Source organism: Gekko japonicus, unplaced genomic scaffold (assembly GCF_001447785.1).
Source record: "Gekko japonicus isolate JY-2015 unplaced genomic scaffold, Gekko_japonicus_V1.1 scaffold421, whole genome shotgun sequence".
NCBI classification, from domain to species: domain Eukaryota; kingdom Metazoa; phylum Chordata; class Lepidosauria; order Squamata; family Gekkonidae; genus Gekko; species Gekko japonicus.
The window spans coordinates 811,251-823,061 of NW_015164195.1; the positions used below are offsets into that span (position 1 = coordinate 811,251).

Sequence of the window (11,811 nt, forward strand, 5' to 3'; positions counted from 1 at the left end):
TTTTCTGTCCTCTTTTCTTCAGCCCCCCCCCCCCCGAGCAGCCTCTACCTAGGAAAACTGTGGCCCAGTTGTGTTGTGCCAGCCACTGGGCCAGGCCCGTAGGAAACCCTCAAGGACTTGTGGGGGTACCTCACTTTCCCTTATATCCCCCTCCCCACACTCTGTCCCCTCCAGCAACTCTATTATCTTCTCCCCTTTCCCTGCCACATTTTCTCCTCAGCCATCTACCAACCTACCTTTGCCTCCTACCTTCAGCTATATTGGTTATTTATTTGCTTCATTCATACCCCACCTTTCTCCACAGTGGGGTCCAAAGTAGCTTACATTATTCTCCTCTCCTCCTTTCCCACACAACAACCTTGTAAGAGATGTTAGGCTGAAAGTATGTGATTGGTCCAAAATTACGCAGTGATAGGGGTTTGAACCTGGGTCTTTTAGACCCTATTCTGAAGCTCTCAGCACCACACCACACTGGCTTTCATAAGGGGGCTACTGTGGCACAGTAGCAAGCAGCCAGGTCTAGTTGAGTCATGCAAGTCGGGTGATACCAAGTCACCCAGAGGTTGTGGCCAGGCCTAAGTTCGCAATCCTCCAAATGTGGGGCCTGGTTTTCATTGGGTAGCTGCTGTTGAACAGTAGCAAGCAGCCAAGCCTAGTTGAGTCATGCAAGACAAGTGGTATCAGGTCACCCAGGGGTGCTGCCAGGCCTAGGGCTCCCAACGTCCAGGTGAGACCTGGAGCTCCCCAGAATTACAATTGAACTGCACAGAACAGAGATTTGACCCTCTGGAAAAAATGGCTGCTTTGAAGGGCAGACTCTGGCATCTCCAAAATAGGCCTAGGGATGCAATGTATGTCCTGGTGTTTTCTATTTCAGGAGTTCTTTCATCAGCTCCTATCCCCAACCGTTTATCAGCATCATTGTGGAAGTTTAGAAAGCAGTTCAAGGAATCCGTTATTGAGAATTACAAAATATACCTGGTCTATGTGAAGAGTGTATGTGCATACCCCTGGATCAAGGTGTAAATTTCTTGAACCTGACTGTCTAGAAGTCATTACTGATTATCTTGAATGGGATGAAATTTTACCAGCATTCTTGTTCTATTTCTCACTTGGACAATATCTTTTACTAACATAGGTTCCAGGATTTGCTCCGAGAACTGTCACATCGAGATCAGAATGAAAGCAGGGACCTAGCTGAAATGCCACCTCCTCAGTCAAGACTTTTGCAATACAGACAAGTGCAGCCCAGAAGCCCACCAGCACTCCCTGCTACTTCATGCAGTTCAAATCATACTGGCCACTTTGCCAACTTCTCTGAGAACAGAGACATTGAAATCTCCAACAGCCCAGCGTTTCAGCAGCATTTGCCTCAGATGTACAATCCCCCTTTCTCAATGCCATCTGAACACATAACCCCACCTTCCTTGAAGTATCTGCAGCCTGATGGATCATGGACCTATGCTAATGTCCACCAGAGTCATCTAATGGGGCAAAGCTTTCATTATGGTATACCTCCATTGCCTCATAGATCGCAACAGAACCCTTTTATACAAATACAGAATCATCAGCACACAATTGGTCAGGAACCATTTCACCCCCTCACTTCTCGAGCAGTGTCTGCTTCTTCGCTGCACAGCTTAGAAGAGGTATGTAGGTTGTAATATTTATAAACATGTTTGGATTATGTTTGTTAGGCTGAACAGTCCTGGCTCCACTGTTGCTGGTTTTATATCATCTGCTTTTCCTTAATCTTTGAATGTGACTATTAGATTATATAGTGGTGATTATTGTCAGGATGCAGAAACCACCTTCTCGGATGTGATTATTTTATGTCTTTTTATAATGCTGCTTTTGGACTTGAGCCTCTGGGAAAGAAGGAGGGCTGTAGTACTTAGAAGGACATTTTCATTTAAGTACCATTAGGATAAGAGACTTCACAGTAGATCTCTTATTGCAAAATAAGGATTCCCACATGATCTATAATAATGTGCCTCTTTAATATCCCATACATTAATTAGCTTTGAACATCAAGACTAATTTGAGGCATATCATTCGTAACCTCGGTACTTAATGAAACTCACATCACCTGAAAGCTCTCTCCCAAATTCAAGTTGACCATGTCCCAGAAGCAAGTTAATTTATATATTTATTTATTTTGCTTGGGTGGTTCAGGATGATTAGGTAAAGAGAATATTTTATTTTCTGTATCCAAAGGTTTCCTTCCACATGTAGAAGGTGTCTTCTTCTGCTCATAGGCTTTTATAGGTAATGCCAGAAAAAAGAAATGATCCAAATATGTTTTACAGCTTGGACCAGGGTTTGCGGTTGCAGTTGCTATAAAAGCTATCTCTTATTGAGCTATGTGAGTGCTTAACCAGATGCTTACAACATGAGCAGCTGTTTTTCTCTCTGCTCAAGATTCTTTGGATTCAACCTAATGTGCTTATTTTATTATAATAAATAATAAATAATAATAATGCTTTCGATTTATTAATCGCTTTCCCCACAAGTGGGCTCAAAGTGTTTTACAGTTACTCTTTAGACAGGGGACTAACAATGTTTTTCATAGGGGATAGGGAAGACAACATATAATTCATTTAAGTTGCACACGCCGTACTGCCCGGTGGAAACGTTTCTGGCTTGACTCAGTCATGTTCCGAACAGCTGCATCGCCACACTGCCACCGCCTGGCCGGCATCCCACTGCAGGGATGCCGGCCAAATTTTATCTTATCTAGAGCAGCCACAACTACCCTTCAGGGTTCTGGGGTGTTTATTCACCCACAGGTTAGCCTAGGAGAATGTCTGGTATTCTTTGGTGATGGAGACAGATGGAGATAGGTGGTTTTGAGATGGTGTTCAGGATCGTGGCCCAGCCCCCACAGTGCATTGCTGAGGACGGGCTCCAACTTACCAGAGAATTGAGAGTTGAGAGAGCCAGGGGCTTGCGGAGGTTTCAGAGGTGCGGTGACTGTATACTGACAGTGGGAATGAGGTGGTCTGCTGGCTTTTTTCTGAGCTGGGTGGTGTCCGTCCTGGCATCTCCTGCTGTTTCTTTTGGGAGGTCCACTGTTGTTAATACTGAATCCAACTGGCCCTCGAGTGGGTGCTGGCTGCTGGTTGCTTCTGGTTTATGGGCAAGTGAGCTGCAAGGCTGACCACTCACAGAGAGACCCTTCTACGATCTTTACTGAGCCTGGAATTGACTCTATTTGTTGGATACCCCAAAAGGATTTAGAGCTTCCTGTTACTGTATCAGGAGGAAGGACTGTTCCTGCACGTCCCTGAGAAACAGCTGAGATCAGCACACACACAGGGAACAACAGCGATCAGACACGGAGGTCTCCAAACGGTTGGAAACACCCCAGGAGGCCCCTGTGGCCCTCTGACTGGACTTCGGAGAATCTTTAAGAACAGATTGCAATTACCTTGGCACTTTATTCCTTTTTTAGGAAGAAAGGGCACAGTAGGGACAGTGCTCAGTATCCTAATTCTACTACCTGACCAGCAAATAGAACTCTACCTGACCATAGCAGAGATAAATTGCCCGTCCCTTAGCCGATTATCTGTACTATCAAATATATGTTTAACTAATTAACTTCATTGGATTAATTAGGAAATCGTTTTTCTTAGAAATTGATTAATTGGATTTTTACAATTGATTAATTTGGATTGTCGTGGTTTTCATTGATCACATTAATTACATTTATTAGTAGTATTTATTAGTAGGGTGGGAGGTTTGGTAGGCTTAAGAGTAGGAGCTGGTTGGGTTTTGAGACTGTATTGTGTAATTTTAGTTGGGTAGATATTAGTGATTTGCATGCTAGAATTAGTCTTGCTTCCTGCATTTACCATCAGATGCTTAGTGGGTCCCATTTTGGTTGCGATAACATCTGGTAGGGGAGGCCATGTTAAGGTCAGGGCTACCAGTAATAGGTGGGGAAGGTATGCCAGTGGGACAAGGTGGAATATGGGAAGGAGACAGAGATATCGTAATGCTTGGTCCCCTTGCTACCTGTCTCATCTCAAGAGATGCTAAGGGCTAGGAAAATATACCCTTCTCCAAAACTGGTACTATGTAACGCCAGGTCTATTAATAATAAGACCTCTGTTCTGCGAGATTATCTGGCAGAGCAGCGTGTAGACCAGGCATGCATGACTGAGACCTGGGTGAGGGAGGGCAAGACTGTTGCCCTGAACCAGCTTGCCCCCTCCCAGTTTTTTGGTCCTTCACCAGTCTCGGACCAATTGGCACAGGGGTGTGTGTGCTGCTTATCTGGAAGTCTTTCTCCATCAGTGTGCTCCCCACACCAAAAATTATTGGTATTGAATGTGTTGGCCTAGTGTGGGAAGCTGAGGAGAGTTTGGCTATCTGGCTGGTGTACTAACCACTTGACACACCAGCAGATAACCTGCTGGGCTTGTTGGAGGCTATATCAGGCTGGGCACTGGAATACCACAGACTATTAGTTCTGGAGACTTAAATGTCCATGTTGATGATGCAGCTTTCTTGCAGGCCAGGGACCTAGTGTTGTCCATGGTGGCACTGGAACTCTCCCAGTTTGTATCGGCTCCTACACAATAAGCGGTTTACATGCTGGATCTTCTTTTTGGCTTGGGGATGAATGGATCTGGTAACTGCTGGTGCAGTTCCATGGTCAGACCACTTCATTCTGAAGGCCCGGCTGAGTACTACAAATCCTCCCTGTTTAGGCGGTGAGCATATTTATGCTCACCCAGGGAGACTAATGGACCCTAGTGGGTTCTAAAATGCTTTGTGGAATCCAATGCTCGATGAGCTGGTGTAGGATTGGCATAGGCAGCTCTCCGAGGTGATCAATGAAATCGCCCACGCTGCCCTATCTGCTCTCATGCCAAACTAGCCTCATGGTATACCCCAGAGCTACAGAGGATGGAACAAGAGCTAAGATGTCTACAGCGAGGGTGGCAGCATGCTCATGATGAAGCCGTGAGAACATCCTGTAGGATGTTTATGAAGGCCTATGAGATGGCAGTGAAGGCCACGAAGAATTTTTATGCAGTCTCCATTGTGTCTGCGAGCACTCACCCACCCCAATTCTTTAGGACAATTTGGTCTTTAACTACCTTGCCCAAAGGCAAGCAAAATGATAATGAATCGGTTGTTGGCTGTGAGGCATTTGTGAGCTGTTTTGCAGACAAAGTCTCATTGCTCCGCCAGGACCTCCTGGCCACAGTTGATACAGTAAGGGAACTGTAAGCCTCTTGTCTATCTTTGGGTTGGATTTTGGACCATTTCAGTCGGCTCTCCCAGGAGGAAGTTGACAAGGTCCTAGCAACTGTGAAGCCCACAATGTGTCTCCTTGACCTGTGCCCATCTTGTCTGGTCAAGGCTTGTGGAGATGGTGTTTGGGGCCCCTTGGTAGATATCATCAACTTAGCCCTGTCTTCAGGGATATTCCCAGTGGGGCTGAAGGAGTCAGTGGTGCATCCACTCTTTAAAAAGCCATAATTGGACCCTGTGGTCCTTGCCAACTATTGCCCGGTTTCAAATCTTCTGTTTCTGGGTAAGGTGGTTGAGAGAGCACTGGCTGAGCAGCTCCAGGCTTTCTTGGATGATGCCTCCATCCTAGATACATTCCAGTCCAGCTTCTACCCTGGCCATGGGACGGAGTGCTGGTCACCCTCACAGATGATCTCCAGAGACACCTGGATTGAGGCGGGTCGGCGCTGCTGTTGTTTTTTGACTTGACAGCAGTGTTCAACATGGTTAACTACAGTCTTTTGACCCATCACCTTGCTGACATAGGGATATGGGGGACTGCTTTACAATGGCTTTCCTCCTTTCTCCATGGCTGGGGACAGAGGGTGGCACTTGGGGAGAGGATATCTCCGCGATACCCACTGGAATGTGGAGTGCTGCAGGGGGAAATCCTCTCTCCGATGTTGTTTAACATCTGTATCCGCCCCTTCGCCCAGCTGGTCAGCAGGGTTGAGCTGGCCTGCCATCAGTATGCTGATGACACCCAGCTTTATCTGTTAATGGATGGTCAGCCGGACTCTGCCCCAAATATTCTGGACCAAGGCATTAGGGGCCATGGCTGGATGGTTACATCAGAGCCAGCTGAGATTAAATCCAACAAAGACAGAAGTGGGGATTTGGGACTGGGAATCTGGCTTCCAGTGCTTGGCGGGGGGCTGTTGACACCCACACCGAGGGTGAAGAGCCTTGGGGTGATCCTGGATGCCCCACTTTCAATGGAGGCCCAGGTCACTGCTGTTGCCATGTCATCCTTTTACCATCTTTGGCTGATCAGGCAATTAGTTACCTATCTCACCTCCTGGGACTTCGCTAAAGTGACCCATGCAATGGTCATTTCCAGGCTGGATTACTGTAACTCGCTCTACCTGGGGCTGCCCTTGAACCTGACCTGGAAACTGCAGCTAGTGCAGAATGTGGCAGCGCACATTCAGATGGTGCTACGCCAACTGCACTGGCCTGAAAGACATCCACTTAGCCTCAACCAGGGCCAGGGCCTTTTCTGCCCTGACCCAGTCTGGTGGAACATGCTCCCAACTGAGATCAGGGCCCTGCGGGACTTATTCAAGTTCCACAGGGTCTGTAGAATGGAGCTGTTCCACCAAGCCTTTGGCTGAGGCAGCAGACGGTCAACCATCTCGGCCTCCCCTGTTCACAATAATTTATTATCTGACTAACATCCTGCAGGAGGCACATGGGTTGCTCTGGAGTTGTTGTCTTTGTTTTACTTGCCATCTTGTTCTATTTGCCTTAAATCTGGCTTTGATGTTTATTGCTTTTATTTTTTCATATGTTGTGAGCCACCCTAGACCCTCTTGGAGAATAGGGCAGTATATAAGCTACATAAATAAATAAATGCCCAGGTTTGCAGGAAAAGCTGGTCTGTTAAAGGGGGTGGGGAACATGAAGTCTTCAGGTAGCATTTTGGGTTACTGTAGCAAACTAAAATGGCACTTGATATCACAAGAGGAAGAGGGAAAGGGGGGTACACCCAGCAGAGAGAATTGCTGTTTCCAGTCCCCTGAAAGCCTTCATGAGCCCCCTTCTTTTTATTTCTCTTATTGTTATTACTACCTTAAGGATTGTTGTGCTCTTCGGTTGGCAGTTCAACATTAATGGTGAATGAGAAATTCAAACAGAAGTCAGTAAAGTAAGACTATCAGTCTTTCTTAGAAACACAGTTGACAGGAACATTTAACCAAAAAAAATCTTCCATATCACATCACAAAGATGCAGATATCTGTTTGATTTTTCTTTGAAACCCCCCCAAAAATATTAGATGGTTCTAATAGATTCTTGCTGCAAAGTAAGTTTTTACAGAAAGACTGTTGTTTTAAGATAGGGTTTGATTATGTTCAATGATCGAAACAGCTTTTTAGATATTGAAAATCTAAAACATCCTACAGAAAAGGCTATCTCATTTTAGAAGAGAGGGACATCCTTATGTTTAGATACTCCTTCTCCCACAATCCCTGAAGGCAGGATATTAGGTCATTTTCTTCCCACCCCTGAGGAGAGAAGTACCTCCTTCTTCAGTTCTTTTCCTGCCTCCTTTACACATGCAGGATGCAGAGGACCTCTGTAATGATTCCTTGTTTTATGAGTGTGTGTGTGTGTGCCTTTAAATGCTTGGTTGGAGTGCATGGTTAGTAGACTAGAGTAATTGAGAGAGAAATATGTGCTGTGATTGGTGGATGACAGAGTGTGGGAGGGGTTTTTGAAGTGAATCTGTGTGGGTGTGTCAGTATGTCAGTTATGAGAGACAGAAATCAGTTGGAATTGTTCAGTTAGGGAGTCAGTGAGTGTTCAGTTAGTTCTGAGCGAGTTCTTAAAGAGTGCAGTATATATGTCCTTAGCCTGTGTGGCTGATTAAGAGTGACTCCTGTTAATGCTGGAACTGAATGTCAAAACAAACAAAAAGTAAAGGGAAAAAAGACAGTGTGTGTGATACATTTGATAGACATATTTTCAAGTCCCTTTATCCAAGATAGTTACAGAATAACCAACCTCATATTTTGTTCTTACTTCAATAAATCATTTTTGTTCAAGTTTATCCCCGAATTTAGTTCTATCTTTCCTGAGGACCACATAGATCCCTGAAAAGCCCCGACTCTAGGTCACCTTACCAGCAAAAGAAAGAGAGAGAAGGTTTGAAAATCCTTAAATTCCTGGTGGCAGCAGAATCTACCCCATTTACAAAAGCAAAGAGCACATTTAAAGGGAAAACCAGTCCTCCCTAAAGAGAGGACGCCACAACCTCCAACTGCCTTTTGGCTTTTTTTCTGCTGTGGAGTTCCTTTTTAGGTTGTCATTTCTTTCCCTTGTGTGCCTTACTTTGTGTTTTTCTTCTCAATAGTCTTCGTTGGAGGGAGAAAGAGAAACTCCTTATTCCACCTTCGCACCTGCACCTTTGCTGAAAACTCTGTGGCTATGTCATTTGCATCTCAATTGCCTAAATTTGAACCATTGGCGACTTGCAATGAAAGGAGAGCAAAGAACAGAGTCAGGCTGAAACTGAAAGAAATTCAGCCAGCTATGAGATCTTTGGTGCCAAAACCCATGCGCCTTCTTGCAGTAGCTTCCAGTGGCCTGGGTCAGCAGCCGCAGCACAAATGCAAATTGAGAAAGAGGTGGTGAGTGTGCAGGTCAATCCTGCTTCCCTAGGCCCCTCAGGAAAAGATGGAGATGCCTTTGTTGCCCTGGTGGGATTTCAGGAGTGTCTGACCAATTTTTTAAATAATGAGATGGTCAGAAGAGAGCAGTATTAGGACAGAAAGAAGTGTGGCTCTTCAGGTGCCCCCCTACCTCATCAACCTACATTCTGCCTCAGGGGCCAGGGACTGTCTTATGGACCAGACTCAGATTGCCAAAAAAATCCTCTTGGCCAACCAAAACAGCACAAAAAAGCCTCCCCCCCCCCATTCTCCTGGGCTTCATCTCCAAGTTCTTCCCATCTGGGGGCGGAGATTTATAACCCTGATTCTGAGCACTCAGACTCTGACAGGAAGGAAGGGGAACTATCAGATGGACTCTCCTCAGTAGGCTTCTCAGTCTCACAGACTGTTTCCTCACAATGAGTTGCCACCATTACTCTACAGGGCCCTAAAGATTCTGCTACTTTCCGCCCCCCAAGGGAGATTCAGAGCCCGATTGGGATGAAGATGGGGCCAAAGAGGTGTTCTGTATGCCCTAAACCTTTCACTAAAGGGATCAAGGAGGAATGGACTGAACCGTCAGGATAGTGCTTCCACATTGGGAAAATCAAATAGTTATACTCCTTTTTACCAAAGATCTCTCAACTCCTCAAAATTCCAGTGGTAGATGCACCAGTGGCCAATCTGGTCTCAGGAGGGAAAAGGTCCTTTAAGGATTCCACAGATTAAAAAGTGAGGCAGCCTTATGCAGAGCTCATGAAGTGATGGTCTTATGCCATTAGAGCCTCAGTTGCCCTCATGGCTAGAGCCTCTATCATGTGACTTTTGAAACTCCTGAGGGAAACTCCTGATTTATCAAGGAAGCTTACTGGCTACTTCTCTAGACTAGAGAGAGCTGTAGTCTTCATGGCTGATGCCAGTTTCAGTTCTATGAAATTTTCCTTGAAGGCTATGGCCTCCACTGTGGTGGCAAGGAGGAATTTATGGCTGAAGAATTGGACTGTGGACACTACTTCCAAAGTTCATGTAGCCTCATGGCCTTTCCTGGGGGTAAACTATAAATGTATAGAGACCAAGGATTAAGAGAATGTTATGTCCTTTTTCTCCAAGAGAGAGGATAGGTGACAGAAGGGCATTTAACTCCCAGTCCCTTCCCAGATTCCATAAAAACTATAGAAAATTGACCTGGTCCAAGCCAAAGTTTTTCTTCAAGTCCAACTCTCAGTACACCCAGGGCCAAAACTCGGGCAACAGAGACAACAAACCTAACCCACAGCACTCCTGACACCAGGCACCAGTGCGGGGCAGACTTCAACTCTCCTGGCAGAAATAGGCCACATTGACATCTGACACCTGGGTACAGCACACCATGAGTCAAGGTTATGCCACTGAGTTTGTCTCCCCCCTACAAAAGCACTTCTTACAGTCCTCTCGTTCCAGCAATCCTGCAAAACTACACCATCCTCAAGAGGCCATCCATCATCTCCTAGAGATTGCTGCAATAAAGCCCATTACCTTGCATCAAAGGCATTCAGGTTACTCCATCTTTTTTACTGTTCCCAAAAAGAACGGGGACTGTAGGATTACAAAAAAATTCAAAATGGAGACACAAAAGTCAGTTGTGGAGACAATTTCAGCAGAGGCCTTCATGACATCCATAGACCTCAAAAGGCATACCTACATGTTCCCATTTCCCCCACACACAAGAAGTATCTCCACTTTGCTTGGGGAAGGGATCACTACGAGTTCAGGGCCCTGTCCTTCAAATTAGCATCAGCCATGAGCGTGTTCACAAAGGTCATAGTTGCCCTTGTAACAAGCCTCAGATCCCAAGGTACACACGTGCATCCCCTTCTTAGATGACCTTCTCATCAGGTCTCCCTCAGAGGAGAAAGCATCCCAGAGGAGAAAGCAGTCCACTACCGAGCATTTGTTGTCACCCGACTTCCTCATCAACATCAAAAAGAGCCAATCTACCCCATCACATGTGTTGTCTCACTTAGGAGCAACTGTGGATTCAGTCTGCATGAAGCTCTTCCTCCTGCCAGAAAAAGTGTCAAAGCTAAAGAGTGCAACAAATCTTGTCATTGCCTCAAGGTCCATGGACCTGATGTTTCTGACCCAGCTCCTGGGTTCCATGATTGTAGCCATTGCCGTAGTCCCATGAACTCAAGTACACTCCAGGGACCTTCAGTGGTTCTTACTTCCTCACCAACAGTCAGTTGCCCTCACCACTTAAGTCTGAGCCTCAATCCATAGTTAAGGAATTCCCTTTGTTGGTGGGTTGTCTCTTTGCATCTGATCAAAGGCAGAGTGTTCCATCCAGAGAGGGACTTACTGATTACCACCAATGCAAGCCTCTTGGTCTGGGGAGCCCACTGCTCTCTGAGCCAGATCCAGGAACATGGTTAGTCTTGGAATAGAATGTGAGCATCATAAGAACATAAGAGACGCCAATGTTGGATCAGGCCAAAGACCCATCCATCCCAACACTCTGTATCACACAGTGGCCAGAAATACCAGTGCCATCAGGAGGTCCACCAGTGGGGCCAGGACATTAGAAGCCCTCCCACTATTGACCCCCCCAAGCACCAAGAAGACAGAGCATCACTTGCCCCAGAGTCCCTATCTATACCTTGTGGCTAATAGCCACTGATGGACCTCTGCGCCATATGCTTATCTAATTCCCTTTTGAAGCCGTCCATGCTTGTAGCCGCCACCACTTCCTGTGGCAGTGAATTCCATGTGTTAATCACTCTTTGGGTGAAGAAGTACTTCCTTTTATCCATTCTAACCCGACCGCTCAGCAATTTCATTGAGTGCCCACAAGTTCTTGTATTGTGAGAAAGGGAGAAAAGTACCTCTTTCTCTACCTCCTCTTTCCCATGCATAATCTTATAAACCTCAATCATGTCACCCCTCAGTCATCGTTTCTCCAAGCTAAAGAGCCCTAAGCGCTTTAACCTTTCCTCATAGGGAAAGTGTTCCAACTCTTTTATCATTCGAGTTGCCCTTTTCTGCACTTTTTCCAAAGCTATAATATCAATCAATCAATCAGTTTATTACGGTCAAAGACCCATCAGACAGCATACAGAATCAAAAACAGTCTCCAGATTATCGTAAGACATTACAGGGG

The 11,811-nt window shown here is 45.8% G+C and overlaps 1 protein-coding gene across 1 annotated transcript in view; it reads left to right on the top strand.

Annotated features, from left to right (window-relative positions):
- The window catches only part of LOC107107942 (probable helicase with zinc finger domain), a 94,064-nt gene that overhangs the window by 71,747 nt on the left and 10,506 nt on the right, over positions 1 to 11,811 (top strand). Inside the window, exon 12 of the mRNA XM_015408309.1 lies at positions 1,139 to 1,649. Coding sequence (XP_015263795.1) covers positions 1,139 to 1,649 — 511 coding nt within the window. The remainder of the gene's footprint in view (positions 1 to 1,138; positions 1,650 to 11,811) is intronic.